The sequence below is a fragment of the Geospiza fortis genome, unplaced genomic scaffold (assembly GCF_000277835.1).
Source record: "Geospiza fortis unplaced genomic scaffold, GeoFor_1.0 scaffold114, whole genome shotgun sequence".
NCBI classification, from domain to species: domain Eukaryota; kingdom Metazoa; phylum Chordata; class Aves; order Passeriformes; family Thraupidae; genus Geospiza; species Geospiza fortis.
In genome coordinates this window covers 2,825,713-2,837,547 of record NW_005054383.1, presented here as the reverse complement: position 1 = coordinate 2,837,547, position 11,835 = coordinate 2,825,713, and the positions used below count along the sequence as shown (strand labels likewise).

Sequence of the window (11,835 nt, the reverse complement as noted above, 5' to 3'; positions counted from 1 at the left end):
CTGAACCTTTCTGAGTTTCAAAGGAATTTTTGCAGAATTGCTCAAGGCAGCAAAAATGAAGAACAACCAGATGAAGTTAAAGAAGGTACTCCTGCTGCTTGACAAGACTTACATGTCTCAGTGCTTTGAATTTAGGCCTTCTCTGAGGAAAATGGCAATAAAAGCCTCGTTTGCTGATGAGCGAGGTTCTTCCCTCTGTGTGCTGTTTACACACAGCAGTCATGCTCAATAATGAAGAAATCTGGCTTCTGCTCCAAGGCAGCACATGAATGAGGTGTGATCCAAGGCTCAGACCCTCCATCAGAGGAAAATCTGTCTGGACAATCGGGATGCAAACACTGGCTAACTGAGGAATGCTAATAAACCAGGACAGCAAAGCATGATCTTCAGTGCTGGCCAGCTCAGGCCCGTGGAGAAAGCAGGCACAGAGCATTTGCTGCACCAGTTCCCTTCCAAGCTTTGATGTTGGATTGATCCCAGCAACATGGGCTTTGGAAGTGGCTGCATGCAAAGCCTCTAGCAGAGACCTGAATGATGCTCTGCCTGTCTCAGCTCCTGAGCTGGGGCGATTTTTTGGGAGCAGCCAGTTCACCAAACAGATTGTAAAACTGTGATGTTACAAGCACACTTACCTAGAAGGCCAGCTTTCAACAGGATGTCTTTCCAAGCACTGTTAAATATTATTGTAATAGGTTGAATTTATATAACGAGTATGTTATCAGTCCCTGTTGTTTGAGTAATTTGCTTTTTGAGTGGCTTAAAAAACATTGCTCTTAAATGCCTGTGCTCCGCTGATTATTTTTCAGTCTTCCTGTGTCATAGGAATTCCTCTGCCCTTATAGGCAAAACAGCTCTGGTCCTCTCTGCTGAATCCTGTTTTTATAATCAGCAGGGCAGCTGTGTTGTTTTAGCTGGTTTGTGTGAGGCAGGGTCTGGGGAGGACACGGTGAGAGGCTCAAGTCACTCACCGCTGATGTTCCCTGCAGGGTCAGTGGTAAGTCAGGGATTTGGGGCTCTGCCTGCCCCGTGGGCTGCTCAGAGCCTGCCCCAGACTTGCAGCAGCATTTCCAGCACAGTCCTAAACTGCTCTTGCTGTCTCAGATAACCCTTCTTGAGGATAGCATCTTCCCAAGTGGAGGAGGTGAGTCTGTGGGTGGGAGGGGTTGTCACAACAGAGGTGCTTGAGGCAAGTTAAGGCAACTGTAGGTAGGAAGGCAGCAGCTGAAACCATTAAATCTCCATGTGATGTTCCAATTCAGATGCAGAAACACATTAGGTCCATATCTATCTTGATTTCTCCAAGAGCTTACATGGTAAACAGGAGATAATGTCTCCTCTTCAGTGTTGTGCTCCAGCTGAACAATACTCCTTCCTCTTGGTCTTATCAGGTGTCCTGGCTTATCTTAGCTGGGAGACAGCTTTGCCTTCCCCCAGGCGTTTGGGAAGCCCTTGGTGCCTGCGGGCTTGGCCAGAGGGATGCTCCTTCTTCCCTAGTTCCTGGCAAACCTGCTCCAGAGTAGGGATGGCCAATCCCCCAAACAAAGGGGTTTAGGACAGTGGTTATTCCTTCAAAAAGTCTTGCAGATTAAATGCTATTCCTTGGGTGACTGGCCTTTAATCACAATGCCTGGTGATTTTCCTATCATGCTTCTTTATGTGAGAAAAGTCTCTTGTAACAGAGGTGCTTTGATAGGAGTAATTGATAGAAAATACCAGTTTAGCTGTGTATTTGTTTCCTGTCTTTCCTAAGGCTAGTGATCCAGAATTACCCCAAGTTTTCCTATATTTAAACAAGTTCATCAGCTTTTTAATTTAAAAGATCCCAAACGATGATTTCCAATGTGTTAAGCATAGTGATTGAGTTTGAAGCCTGTCTAGAGGAGCAAAGACACCTCTTGTCAGAAGAGTCCAATGTGCAGAGCCACAGCCAAACCACTGCTCACCAGAGGCTCTTGCAGGTCAGTTTGGAGAGGGGAGGAAGCCTCCACATTTCCCCAACAGTAAACTCACTGCATTATCATTAAATAAGCAACAGAAATACTCTTCTTCCCTCGTTGCCTTTCAGCGCTGAGCTTTCTGGTGCTAAAGAAAATCACGTGATGAAACAAGGAAAAGCAGTTTGGGAAAGTTTTATTTTAAAAGTACATGTGCTGTAAAAGTTTAATTTTTTTCATATATATATATATATATATATATATATATATTATTTCTCTTTCTATTGAAAATATCTCAAAGCAAGCTACCTGACAAAAGCAAAACAAAAGTATGGTATTGGTTTTCCTTGCTTTCCCCCCATCTATTGAATAAGGTTTTGTTGGGATAAAATTAAAGTGCTTATCTTTGAATTTGCTTCCTCTGGTTGAGTTGGCACAGTACATTGAACGAAGGAATGTTCCAAGTTCAGAGGTGGCATTGGGGAATCTAGTTAAAATGACATCAAAGGCAGCACAGCGGGGCTGAACATGTGTTTGAAGCCGGATAGATTAGAGGCCATTATCAGCCTTTCGCTACTGTGCTGGGAACAAAAGTCGCTCTTTCCGCTGGGACTGCTGCTGGGGAGAATTAAAAAAAAAAGAGAGAGGGAGAGAAAGAAAGAAAAATTGCACTTTCTAACATAATGCCGCGTTCCCTGCGAATGGCCGTGTGGCTTTAGTGTGAGAGTTGTGTTCTGGCACCCGGGTTTTGTGCACTGGTTAAGCTGAAATGTTGACTATTGATGCCGGCAAGCAATGGCTAAAATAATCCCCCAGGTTTTTTATTTTTCCCTCTGAAAACTTGCAGTTGTTTTGCTACCATCCAGTCTAGAAAAGGCCGCGTCACAATGCAGTGAAACTCTTTAACCGTTGTGATTCTCATCATTAAAGAAAATTAAGCCACCTAATGAGCACTGTCATGATGCCTGTACAGCAACGTGGGGAAGTTGTCCTGTTCCCAAGCCGTGTCACTGCAGGCACAGCAGAGATGATGCTCCCAAGACTCTCTTCCTCCTCCTCCTGCATTACCTGCAGCCACTCACCAGAGCTGTAATTAGCCTGGCTCATTTTCTGTTCCCTCGTTTGTCTTCCTGCTAAAAAGCACTTGTCATTAATCATGGGGTTTGTTTTCTTTTATTGTAATGGTGTTTCATTTTGAATGCCTGAGTTATTGCATGAAATTAGGTTCTTCTGATGTAGCTTGGTGGCAGTTCTGCCTGCACCTGCATTTGCAGGGAGCCAGCAGGACAGCCAGCATGATGGGAATGGGAATGAAAGCTGGTGGTGGCCATCCTCACACAGGCTGGTGCTTGAAACTCAGGGGGCTTGCAGGCAAAACACCATAGTAAATTGTGTTTTTCTTGCCAAATGGCACCTTGACTTTAAAAATCTGTGGGTGAAACTGTTTGGTTTATGTTCTGGGGAAGCAACTGGGGAGGGGGATAGGTGTTAAGGGCATTTGGCCTGTGCAAACATCTTGTGTTGTGAGATGTGTCAGGACTGGCTCGTTTTCACAGCTCAGAGGGGTGCAGGGTTGGTAGAAGACGAGCCTGGGAATTATGTGGTAGCTGGGACAAACCAAATCCCTCCATTTATTTCTGCCCACCTCTGTGGCATTGCATGGCCCTCCCAAGCAGTTACCTCTACTGAGTCAGGGAAATGTGTAAAATGAAAAAGCTCAACATTGCCAAGCTCCAGGCTGGCATTTGTTTTTGAATTCGTTGATGTTCCCCAAATAACACAAGGTTGCCAGGAGGTGGGTTTGTGTCCTTTAATAACTGGGCTCCACTCACTCCTGTTCTCCTGGTCCCTGGGTGTGAACAGGATGGTGGCAGCGGTGAGAAAGAAAATGCATTTCCTTTCTTTGCCTGAAGTCACACTTAGGCAGCGATGCTTTGCCATTTGTGGTGCTTAGCAAAGCCTGGTGCCTCTGACCCACTGACCCCTGTGTACCAAGGATTGTGGCCACCACTGTCCCTTCCCCTGCAGAGACCTCTGTCGCCACCTCTTTCAGCACAGGCACAAAGCCAAGCAGAGCTGGTTCACTTGGATGTGACTGCCCATGACATCCCTTCCTAACCTCATCCAGCCTCCTCTGAGGAGGGGGCTGATTCTTCCCTCCAGCAACTCCAGTATCAAGCCTATAATTTCAGACTGAGCTAGAGATTGCCTTGGGAGCAGTGGAGCCTATACCTCCTTTGATAAGCCATTTGAGCAGCTGTCACGCTCTCTTAAAAATATATACCTTGTTCCCTGACTGAGCTGCCCTTGGAGTAGATGCTCACTGAGCTCCCACTCCTCCTTCTCCCCCCTCTCTTAGCCTGCCCTGTGGTTTAATGTGTACATTGCAGGCTCTTTATAGAAATCAACCAACTATAAAAGGTACCAGGATGCAGTCCAAGTCCTTCTCCCTGCCCTCTGCCTCGAGCAGCAGTGGCAGGAGCCCTGCCTCACTCTGCTCCTGGTGCATGCTGTGTAAGTGCTCCTGGCCCCCCATGCCAGAGCTTTTTTGGTTCGAGGACCTGTGTGAGCATCGTTCCCTGCATGGGTCCCTCGTACTCTGGACATGCAAACATGAAGGGGTTTCCTAGGGGCCACTCTGTGTCAGCAAGGCTTGAATGAACATAACATTCCAGAAAAAGGCACTAAAGCAGGGTGTGTTGTTGTTTTATTCCTGCAGAGATGGGATCCCACCGTACAGACTCCGAAAGCAGCATCGCAGAGAGATGCAAGAAAGTGCCAAAGCAAATGGACGCGTGCCACTACCTCACATTCCTGTAAGTAGCACTATCTCCTTCCCAGGGGTAAATATGCAAAATATGTGAGATCTCTAGCAGACAGTTGCTCTGCTTGTGCTCGAGTTTAATCCCCCTTCCTGCTGTATTCGCTTGGGGGTGCTTCAAGATGACATACATTGTGCTAAGGAAAGGTTTGGAGCCTTCTGCCAAACTCACCATTCCGGGCTGCCCAAAACACAGAATTTTTCTTAACCATTCAGTCAGTAGCTGATTGTTTCTCCTGGGTGAGAATGGAAGCACTGGCTGGTATTTATCTGCAAGCAGTTCCATGCCCTCAGGTGAGCTGGAGGTGTTTGTAGAAGGTGTAGGAGGCTGTTGGACATGGAGGCTGATGCAGCTCTCAGACAAGGTCAGTTGGGGAGAAGTGCAATGCTCCCCAGCAGTATTTCTGCACTGAGCAGCCAAAGGAGCTGTAACCTGTTCCCAAGGACTCAGCAAAGCTCACCTGGGGACACAAGGCAGGAGGAAAAAAAAGGTGCAGGAGTAAGTATTTCATTTATCTGACACTGTCTCTTTGGTTGCTCCAGGTAAGCAAACAGCCTTTGGAAGATGAGCACAACTGCTAGGGCTCTGCATCACCATCTGCAGCTCTGCTTGTTATTGTTTTCTTTTCCTGAGAAGTTACAGGTGACATTTAATATCTAGTAGGGAATAAAGGTGCTTCTTTCCCCTTTGGACAGCTGGACTCCAGCACAAATCAAATAGGGAGAGAAAAAGCCTCCATCTGTTTTTTCCAGAAGTGTCTTCAAACTTGATGCAGCTGTTCCCATCCTGCCTGCTCAAAGCAGCACAATACCAGCAGAAATACACCCTTGTTTTAATCTGATTTAAAAGAAAAAAAATCCACACCAAAACCACCACTCTTTGTTTTGCCTTTTAAATTAGATTATTTTCCTTAGATTTAAGAGGGTCTCCTGTCCTTTGATCACTGGATTGACAATAAAAGCCCTGGCTGCAGACGCTCATAGCCATCCTAGCTCAGTCACCTCTCTTTTCACACAGTTGCTTTCACAGTGTGGTTGCTGTTGAAAAGGCTGGCTGGGTGCCTTTTTATTTCACTTGATGCCGTTTTTACTGTAAGCATGGCTTTGTTAGAGTTGAAGTTTGAAAGCTTGGCCTTTATTTTTTGTTGTTATTGTTGTTGCTGTTCCCCAGCAGTGGGAACTACTGACTGAATATTCTCCGACTTCAAAGCTTGTCAGTGGCTTTACCTTTTGGATAAAAATAATAGTGGCTTTCTGTTGATGGTGTGCACTGGCAATGCCTCGATGAACTGCAGGTTATAAACTCAGAGTATGGAGCATTAAATATGTATAGTGAGCTCTACTTTAACGAACTTCCATCTGCCAAACATTTCTTTTGTTGAACTGAATAAGTGTCATTCCAGCAGCAGTTCCTTGCAGGCTAATTAGTTATACTTAGCATTAAATTTTATCGACCCTTTTGGAAACCAGCTTTAAAAATGGGGTAAAAAACAAGGTTTCAATTGCCCACCTGCTGCTTATAAATTTTTATATTATCCTACTTACCTACACAGTCTTTTAGAATTACATATTCCTTCTAAACTACACACAGATGCTTCACAAGGATTTTTTGGTGAAACATCCACTGTTCCCATTAGGTTCTGCACTGTAATTTTAAGTCCCAGGGGAAAAGGCATCTTGACACATATTTATATGGGAGCTGAGGACTGAGAAGTTGGGTTAGTTCTAGTCTTTCTCCAGGGAATAAAAGTTTAGTTCAGACACTCTGGCACCTCCTGCCAGCCAATTACTGACACAGAATTGGCATCGACTTCAGAGAGGCGCTGTTCTGCCCTCTCTTATCAATCAGCCAAGAAAGGAGAAGGTAATTAGACAATGTGTTTTGACAACACCAGTGTGAAATGTTATAAAGTTACTCTTTAAAATTCAGCTCTAACTGCACACTCTTTGAATTAAACAGCACAAATTAGCAAGGAGCCATGAAAATGTTTCTTCAAGTGTTGCTTTCTGAAGCCAGTGGTTGGGCTATCCCACAGCCCGTGGCTGAATCAGGCTGGACCTGGGGTTAGCTGCTTCCAAACCTGTGGCAGTGATGAAATCACAACCTTTGAGTGAAGGTCTTTATGGACTCCTATCTGCAGCATAGCCAGAGTCCATGCTGATAGTGCCTGCAGAATGCACAGCATGTTTTCCTACTGATAACAGGGAACCTCCTACTTCCGAAAGTCATTTCAGAAGTCCTTTACAGACCTTCCCGTTCCCTGACAAATGAGTTACGGGGCCATTATGCAAAATTCTGAAAGGACTTACAATGCTTTTAATAGCAGCACTTGTAGTTTAGTCCAGAAGCTATAAACTGCAGTGATTATATGTTCAGAGGAGGCTGCCCGCTGGTCCCAGCAGCCGTGCTGCCTCCAAGTAGTGACAGCGTGTGCTAGCTATGTGGAACACCCTCTTCAGCAGCAGGATGTGTGTGGATGGCCCTGATCTGCATCTTCCACACTTAGCAGCTCACATCTTCCACACTTAGCCAGTCACCAATGCTCTAAGTTTGGAAAAGTTGTGTTCTGTGAAGTGGCGCTCTGCCCAGGAATGCAGTGGGGGAGGCTCTCCAGCAAGCAGGGAGACCTCTGGTTTGTGCCTCTGGCAGGAGCACATAACACAGAGAGTGAGTGTTGCTTTCATGTGGTTTTCCATCTCTCTCTTGGATTTGAGCAGAGTCTTGGAGCACCAAGGAAGGAAAGAGCAAGCAAGTTCCCAAAGAAAGGGAGAAAGCCCAGAGCACTCAGGGCTATCAGCCAGCACCTGGCTCTGGCATTCATCCGTTCCCAGGAGAGGATGGGAGATCCTCCTTTTCCACAGCAAATTCAGAAAAATCCAACCTCAAGCATTGAGAGCTGGTGTTTGGTTGGTTTGTTAACTGCATGAAGAATCCATTTTGTGATGTTCTTGCTGTAGCTTGGTCATGGGCTGGGAGCTCTCCTGTCCTGCCACACAATCAAGGGTGCTGCAGGGTGGCTTCTGCAGCATTCCTGGGTGGAACAGAAGGTTGTGAGTGACCACTGTGCTGTGCTGTACAAGTGAGGAGTGCACAGGAGGAGCCTGGTCTCGTGCTGCCTGGATAACTGCAGCTCAATGAGCTTTCTGCTCCTGTGAGTTGGGAACCTGCTCGGAATTCCCATCGGCTGTTTTATGCCATTTTCCTCAAACGCTTTCCCACAGCAGGACTCCTTGCTAATCCCTGAATGCTGCTAGACTGGATACTGAAATCCAGCTATCTGTGAGCTCTGCCACTAGTGTTTCTGGTATGGAAACACCATTTATCCGTTAAAAATTTATGTCACAGTGGAATGCATTAATCTAAGAAACATGGAGGTTCAGAAGTTCTTTTCTCTTGGCTTCTCTAGCCTGTCATCTTCCTTTCATTTCCAAGACTGACTTGTGATCTAACAACAGCCCCTCAGGCATCATGGAGGCATCAAACCTCTTGTAGAAGAGGGAAATTTACCAGCACAGAATTCTTTGGCCCAGTCACATCTGTCAGAAACAGTTCAGCCCAAACCACAGATCCCTGGAGCTGCTTAAGGAACCTCTACCCAGGGTAATGTTGAAAAGCTTCCTTTTTCATCTTAGAGCAGTTGAGGCTGATGCTTCCCAAGGGGAACCTGCAAACTGCAGTGAGATTCTTCCCTTTCAGCCTTTTCCCATTTCAGATGGCAATGTGTTCTGATGTGCAGCTTGGTCCTTAAACCTGTGTTTCCCAAGGAAGGTGAAATCCATCAAAATCCAAGAGCTGCATTTGCTCCATGGAGCAAAATCCATGGAATTCCCACTCCATCAGCTCCAAGAAAAGGGGGAAACATGAGGACAGCTGCCTAATGGAGCTACTGGAGAGCTTGTGTGTCTCACATGTTCTTAGCAGGCTGCTTCTTCACAAAGGTACCAGAGCTTCAGACACTTCCTGTGTCAAGGACAATGTTCTAGTGATAGGTACCCCAGGAAATCCTTCTTCAGAGCTGTCACAAGGAAAGATTGCTCCATCTAAAGCAGGTCAAGCAATTTCTATTTTTCCCAATCCACCTGGCATTCAGCCTCCTGTCCGTTGTCCTCTGCAGCCTCCCCAGCTCCACGTGGTTTGGTTCTGGACAGACCTATCTAACGGTGCCATTGAATAAAAGTAGATAGGTAATTAAATAAAACATTAGACTAAACAGCACTTTAAAATTAAGCACTTCCTTTCTGAATTGTTCATGTAGAATGTCCAGAGACCTCATTCTGGTCCAGACTGAAGGGCTGGATCCTCAAAACCAGCCAGCTCTTGGACAGTGCTGCACCCTTTACTTGGAACAAAGGCATTTGGAGCCCTTCTGCTTTCAGAACAATAAGCAGCTTATTTACAAGTCCCTTGGCAGGACTCTGTATGCCCATGGGAAGCTGGGGGCAGGTTCAAAATCCTGAAGCCCTGAAGGATCCTGCTCTGGGTACAGGCTCAGCCTGGTCTTTGATGGAGCATATTTCCCCTGTCTCCCTTCTGAAGTCAGGCCCATCATTTGATAAAGGCTTCAAACGCTTTGTTGTCTTAAGTCTTTTGAACCAGGTCAGTGCAATCCATGTTTGCTGTCTAGGGAGGCAGAGAGAGCCCTCAGCAGTTATCTGTATTGTTTCAGCACGAGGAATTTGCATTCATTATTCTGCTATACTGTTCGTTTTGGGGAAGTCTGTGTGGCTCATCTTTTGAGCTAGGAATAAAGTCAGACCCATGGTGATGTTCAGAGCATCATCCTGCTCACCTGCTCTCTGAGTTACCCTCACAGGTACCCACCAGGGCAGCACAGGCTGTGTGCAGCTGGTATCCACGGGGTGAAGTGAGGTTTATTTCAGTTGCACTGATCTTGGATGCTCAGGGAGACCCTTGCAGAGGGGGCTGCATCTTGCACCCTCAAACAGGCTGCTGAGGCCCTCTGCAAGCTGTTGTGCTGAGTGGGAAGCTCCAAGGACAGGGCAGTGGGTTTTGCAGATGCAATAGTTTTTCAAAGAGAGAAGAAAACAAGTTTATCCTAAAGATTCTTGGGTTCAGTTATTGTAATTTCTGTAGCTGAGCTTCAGTCACCTCCAGACTTTGAGACACTGGATAAACATGCTGAGGTATTAGTTGTAAAAGACCCAGAATCACCTTATTTTGAGTTCCCTGGATACAGCAGGGAACCACCTCGTGGTGACAGGACTCAGACACTCAGGTTAACAAACTTCAACCCTTGCACCCACTGCTACCACAGGTTCAGGAGAGACTTTGGTTTGGGGTGCTGCCCTGCATCAAAGGCTAAGGAAACAAAGGGTAATTCTTTCCCAGTTGTGCTTGTCTCGGGTGGCTGCACCAGGGAGACCCAAGACTGTAAGTGCTGAGCTCTGAGCTGCCTCTTATGAGGCTCATCAATGTCTAACGGAGCAGGGCTTGGTGGTGCCATCCATAAACAACCACAGGGTGCAGAGTTGGCATTTGAGGTGGCAGGAGGGAGGGAACACATCACCCAGCAGGTTGGGACTCGTCAGGCAAGGGAGAGAATTCCCTCCTTGGGAATTGCTGCCGTGGCCTCACGAGGAAGGGTGGTGGTGGTCACGGGATTGGGGTTTCTGAAGGAAACAGGATCCCTTAGCCAGAAGTGCTTCCCAGGGCTATGCAGGAGAGCAGGGAGACATCCTGAGACGCTCCTCAGGGAGTAACAGAGCAGGAACCAGCTCTGCCACATCTTCCCCCGTGCTGGAGCACATCTGGAGCCTGTTTCTGCACTACACAGAGGTGAAACATGCTACTTTGGCCCCTCTGCCAGTATTTCCAGACTGAACATAATTTTTGTTGATTAAAATCTTTTTTTGCAGTTTAGCTTTTTGTGATACAGGCCTTTGGTTTGCAGGGCTGGAGGTCCTGGTGGCACTAAAGATGTCATCAGGGTGGTGACATCTCCTCCCTCATGTTGTGCCCTCTCCAGTGGCTGCAAGGATGAAGGGAATGGTTGGCTGGGGCTGTTCACAGCTTGGATGGGTCAGTGGGATTGAGATTTGCTGGCAGGCTCAGGAATACCCGTCCCTCTTGGCAAACAAGACAAGCAGTGCTTTAACTGGGACCTCTGCAACCCAACTGGGGTGTCATGAAAAAGTCTTCAGCTCCTCAGTGCCATCAGTGGGTTCTTGCTGCCTCTGGTTTTCTTCCCTGCCTTCCAGCTGGCAGAGACAGAAAAGCCAATGTGATTTGCATACCTTTGTCAGGTTTTGAGGCAAAGCAGCATTTTAGTATTCTGCTTTGATCTTCTGGCTGGCCTGGGATAAATTCGGGTGGTCTCTCATTCTCCTTTAAAGTTTTCAAGCTCAGTGTCTGCTCTGATGCTGCATTTGTTCTTTTGCTATGAATTATCTCACATCTTCACATTTAATTTTGTCTCTGGTCTTATAGAGTGTATATTTCTCCCGTGTTAGGATTGAAATATTTGAATGCAGAGTTTTATGCTGTTGAATTTCCAACTATTTTTCCTCCAAATTAAATTTTTATCTCTGCTGTGTCATTTAACTTTTTCTACTATCTAAAAAATAATACAGAAAGGATAGAAATGAGGGGGAGAATGCAGCAGCTGATAGCTTCATACTTCACTACACAAACTTCTTATCCCAGAACCCAGGAATTTAGGGTTACAAAGCAACTCAGCATAAGGAATCAAGGATGTCCTTGAACTGCCATAAATATTCATTTTTCCACCCAGGGCAGACAAAAAAATGGCATCTCTGTGCTTGTAAGAGTGCTGTATTGATAAAGCAAGCAGGGAATCATTGACAGCTCTGAAAAGCTGAGATGCAATCCTGTAGGATCCTCCAGCAGGAGAGGATGCTTTGTGGGAATTGGGGCCTTGGGCTGTGTTCTGGATTTGCAGAGATTGGCTGGCACACACTGATCCTCCTGCAATAAGCTAAGTGTGCATCAGAGTCCTCCCTTCTACCAAACTGAAACCATAACTGCTATAAACAGGAGGTTTGAGAGGTTGAAAGGTCTGTACATCCTTTTGCCACCCTTTGAGACCAGGATATTCCTGC

At 46.3% G+C, this 11,835-nt stretch overlaps 1 protein-coding gene across 2 annotated transcripts in view; it reads left to right on the top strand.

Moving 5' to 3' along the window:
* The window catches only part of AXIN1 (axin 1), an 85,601-nt gene that overhangs the window by 55,651 nt on the left and 18,115 nt on the right, over positions 1-11,835 (top strand). For both annotated transcript variants that reach the window (XM_014308756.2, XM_005425216.3), the window contains exon 5: positions 4,654-4,750. In XM_014308756.2, coding sequence (XP_014164231.1) covers positions 4,654-4,750 — 97 coding nt within the window. The remainder of the gene's footprint in view (positions 1-4,653; positions 4,751-11,835) is intronic.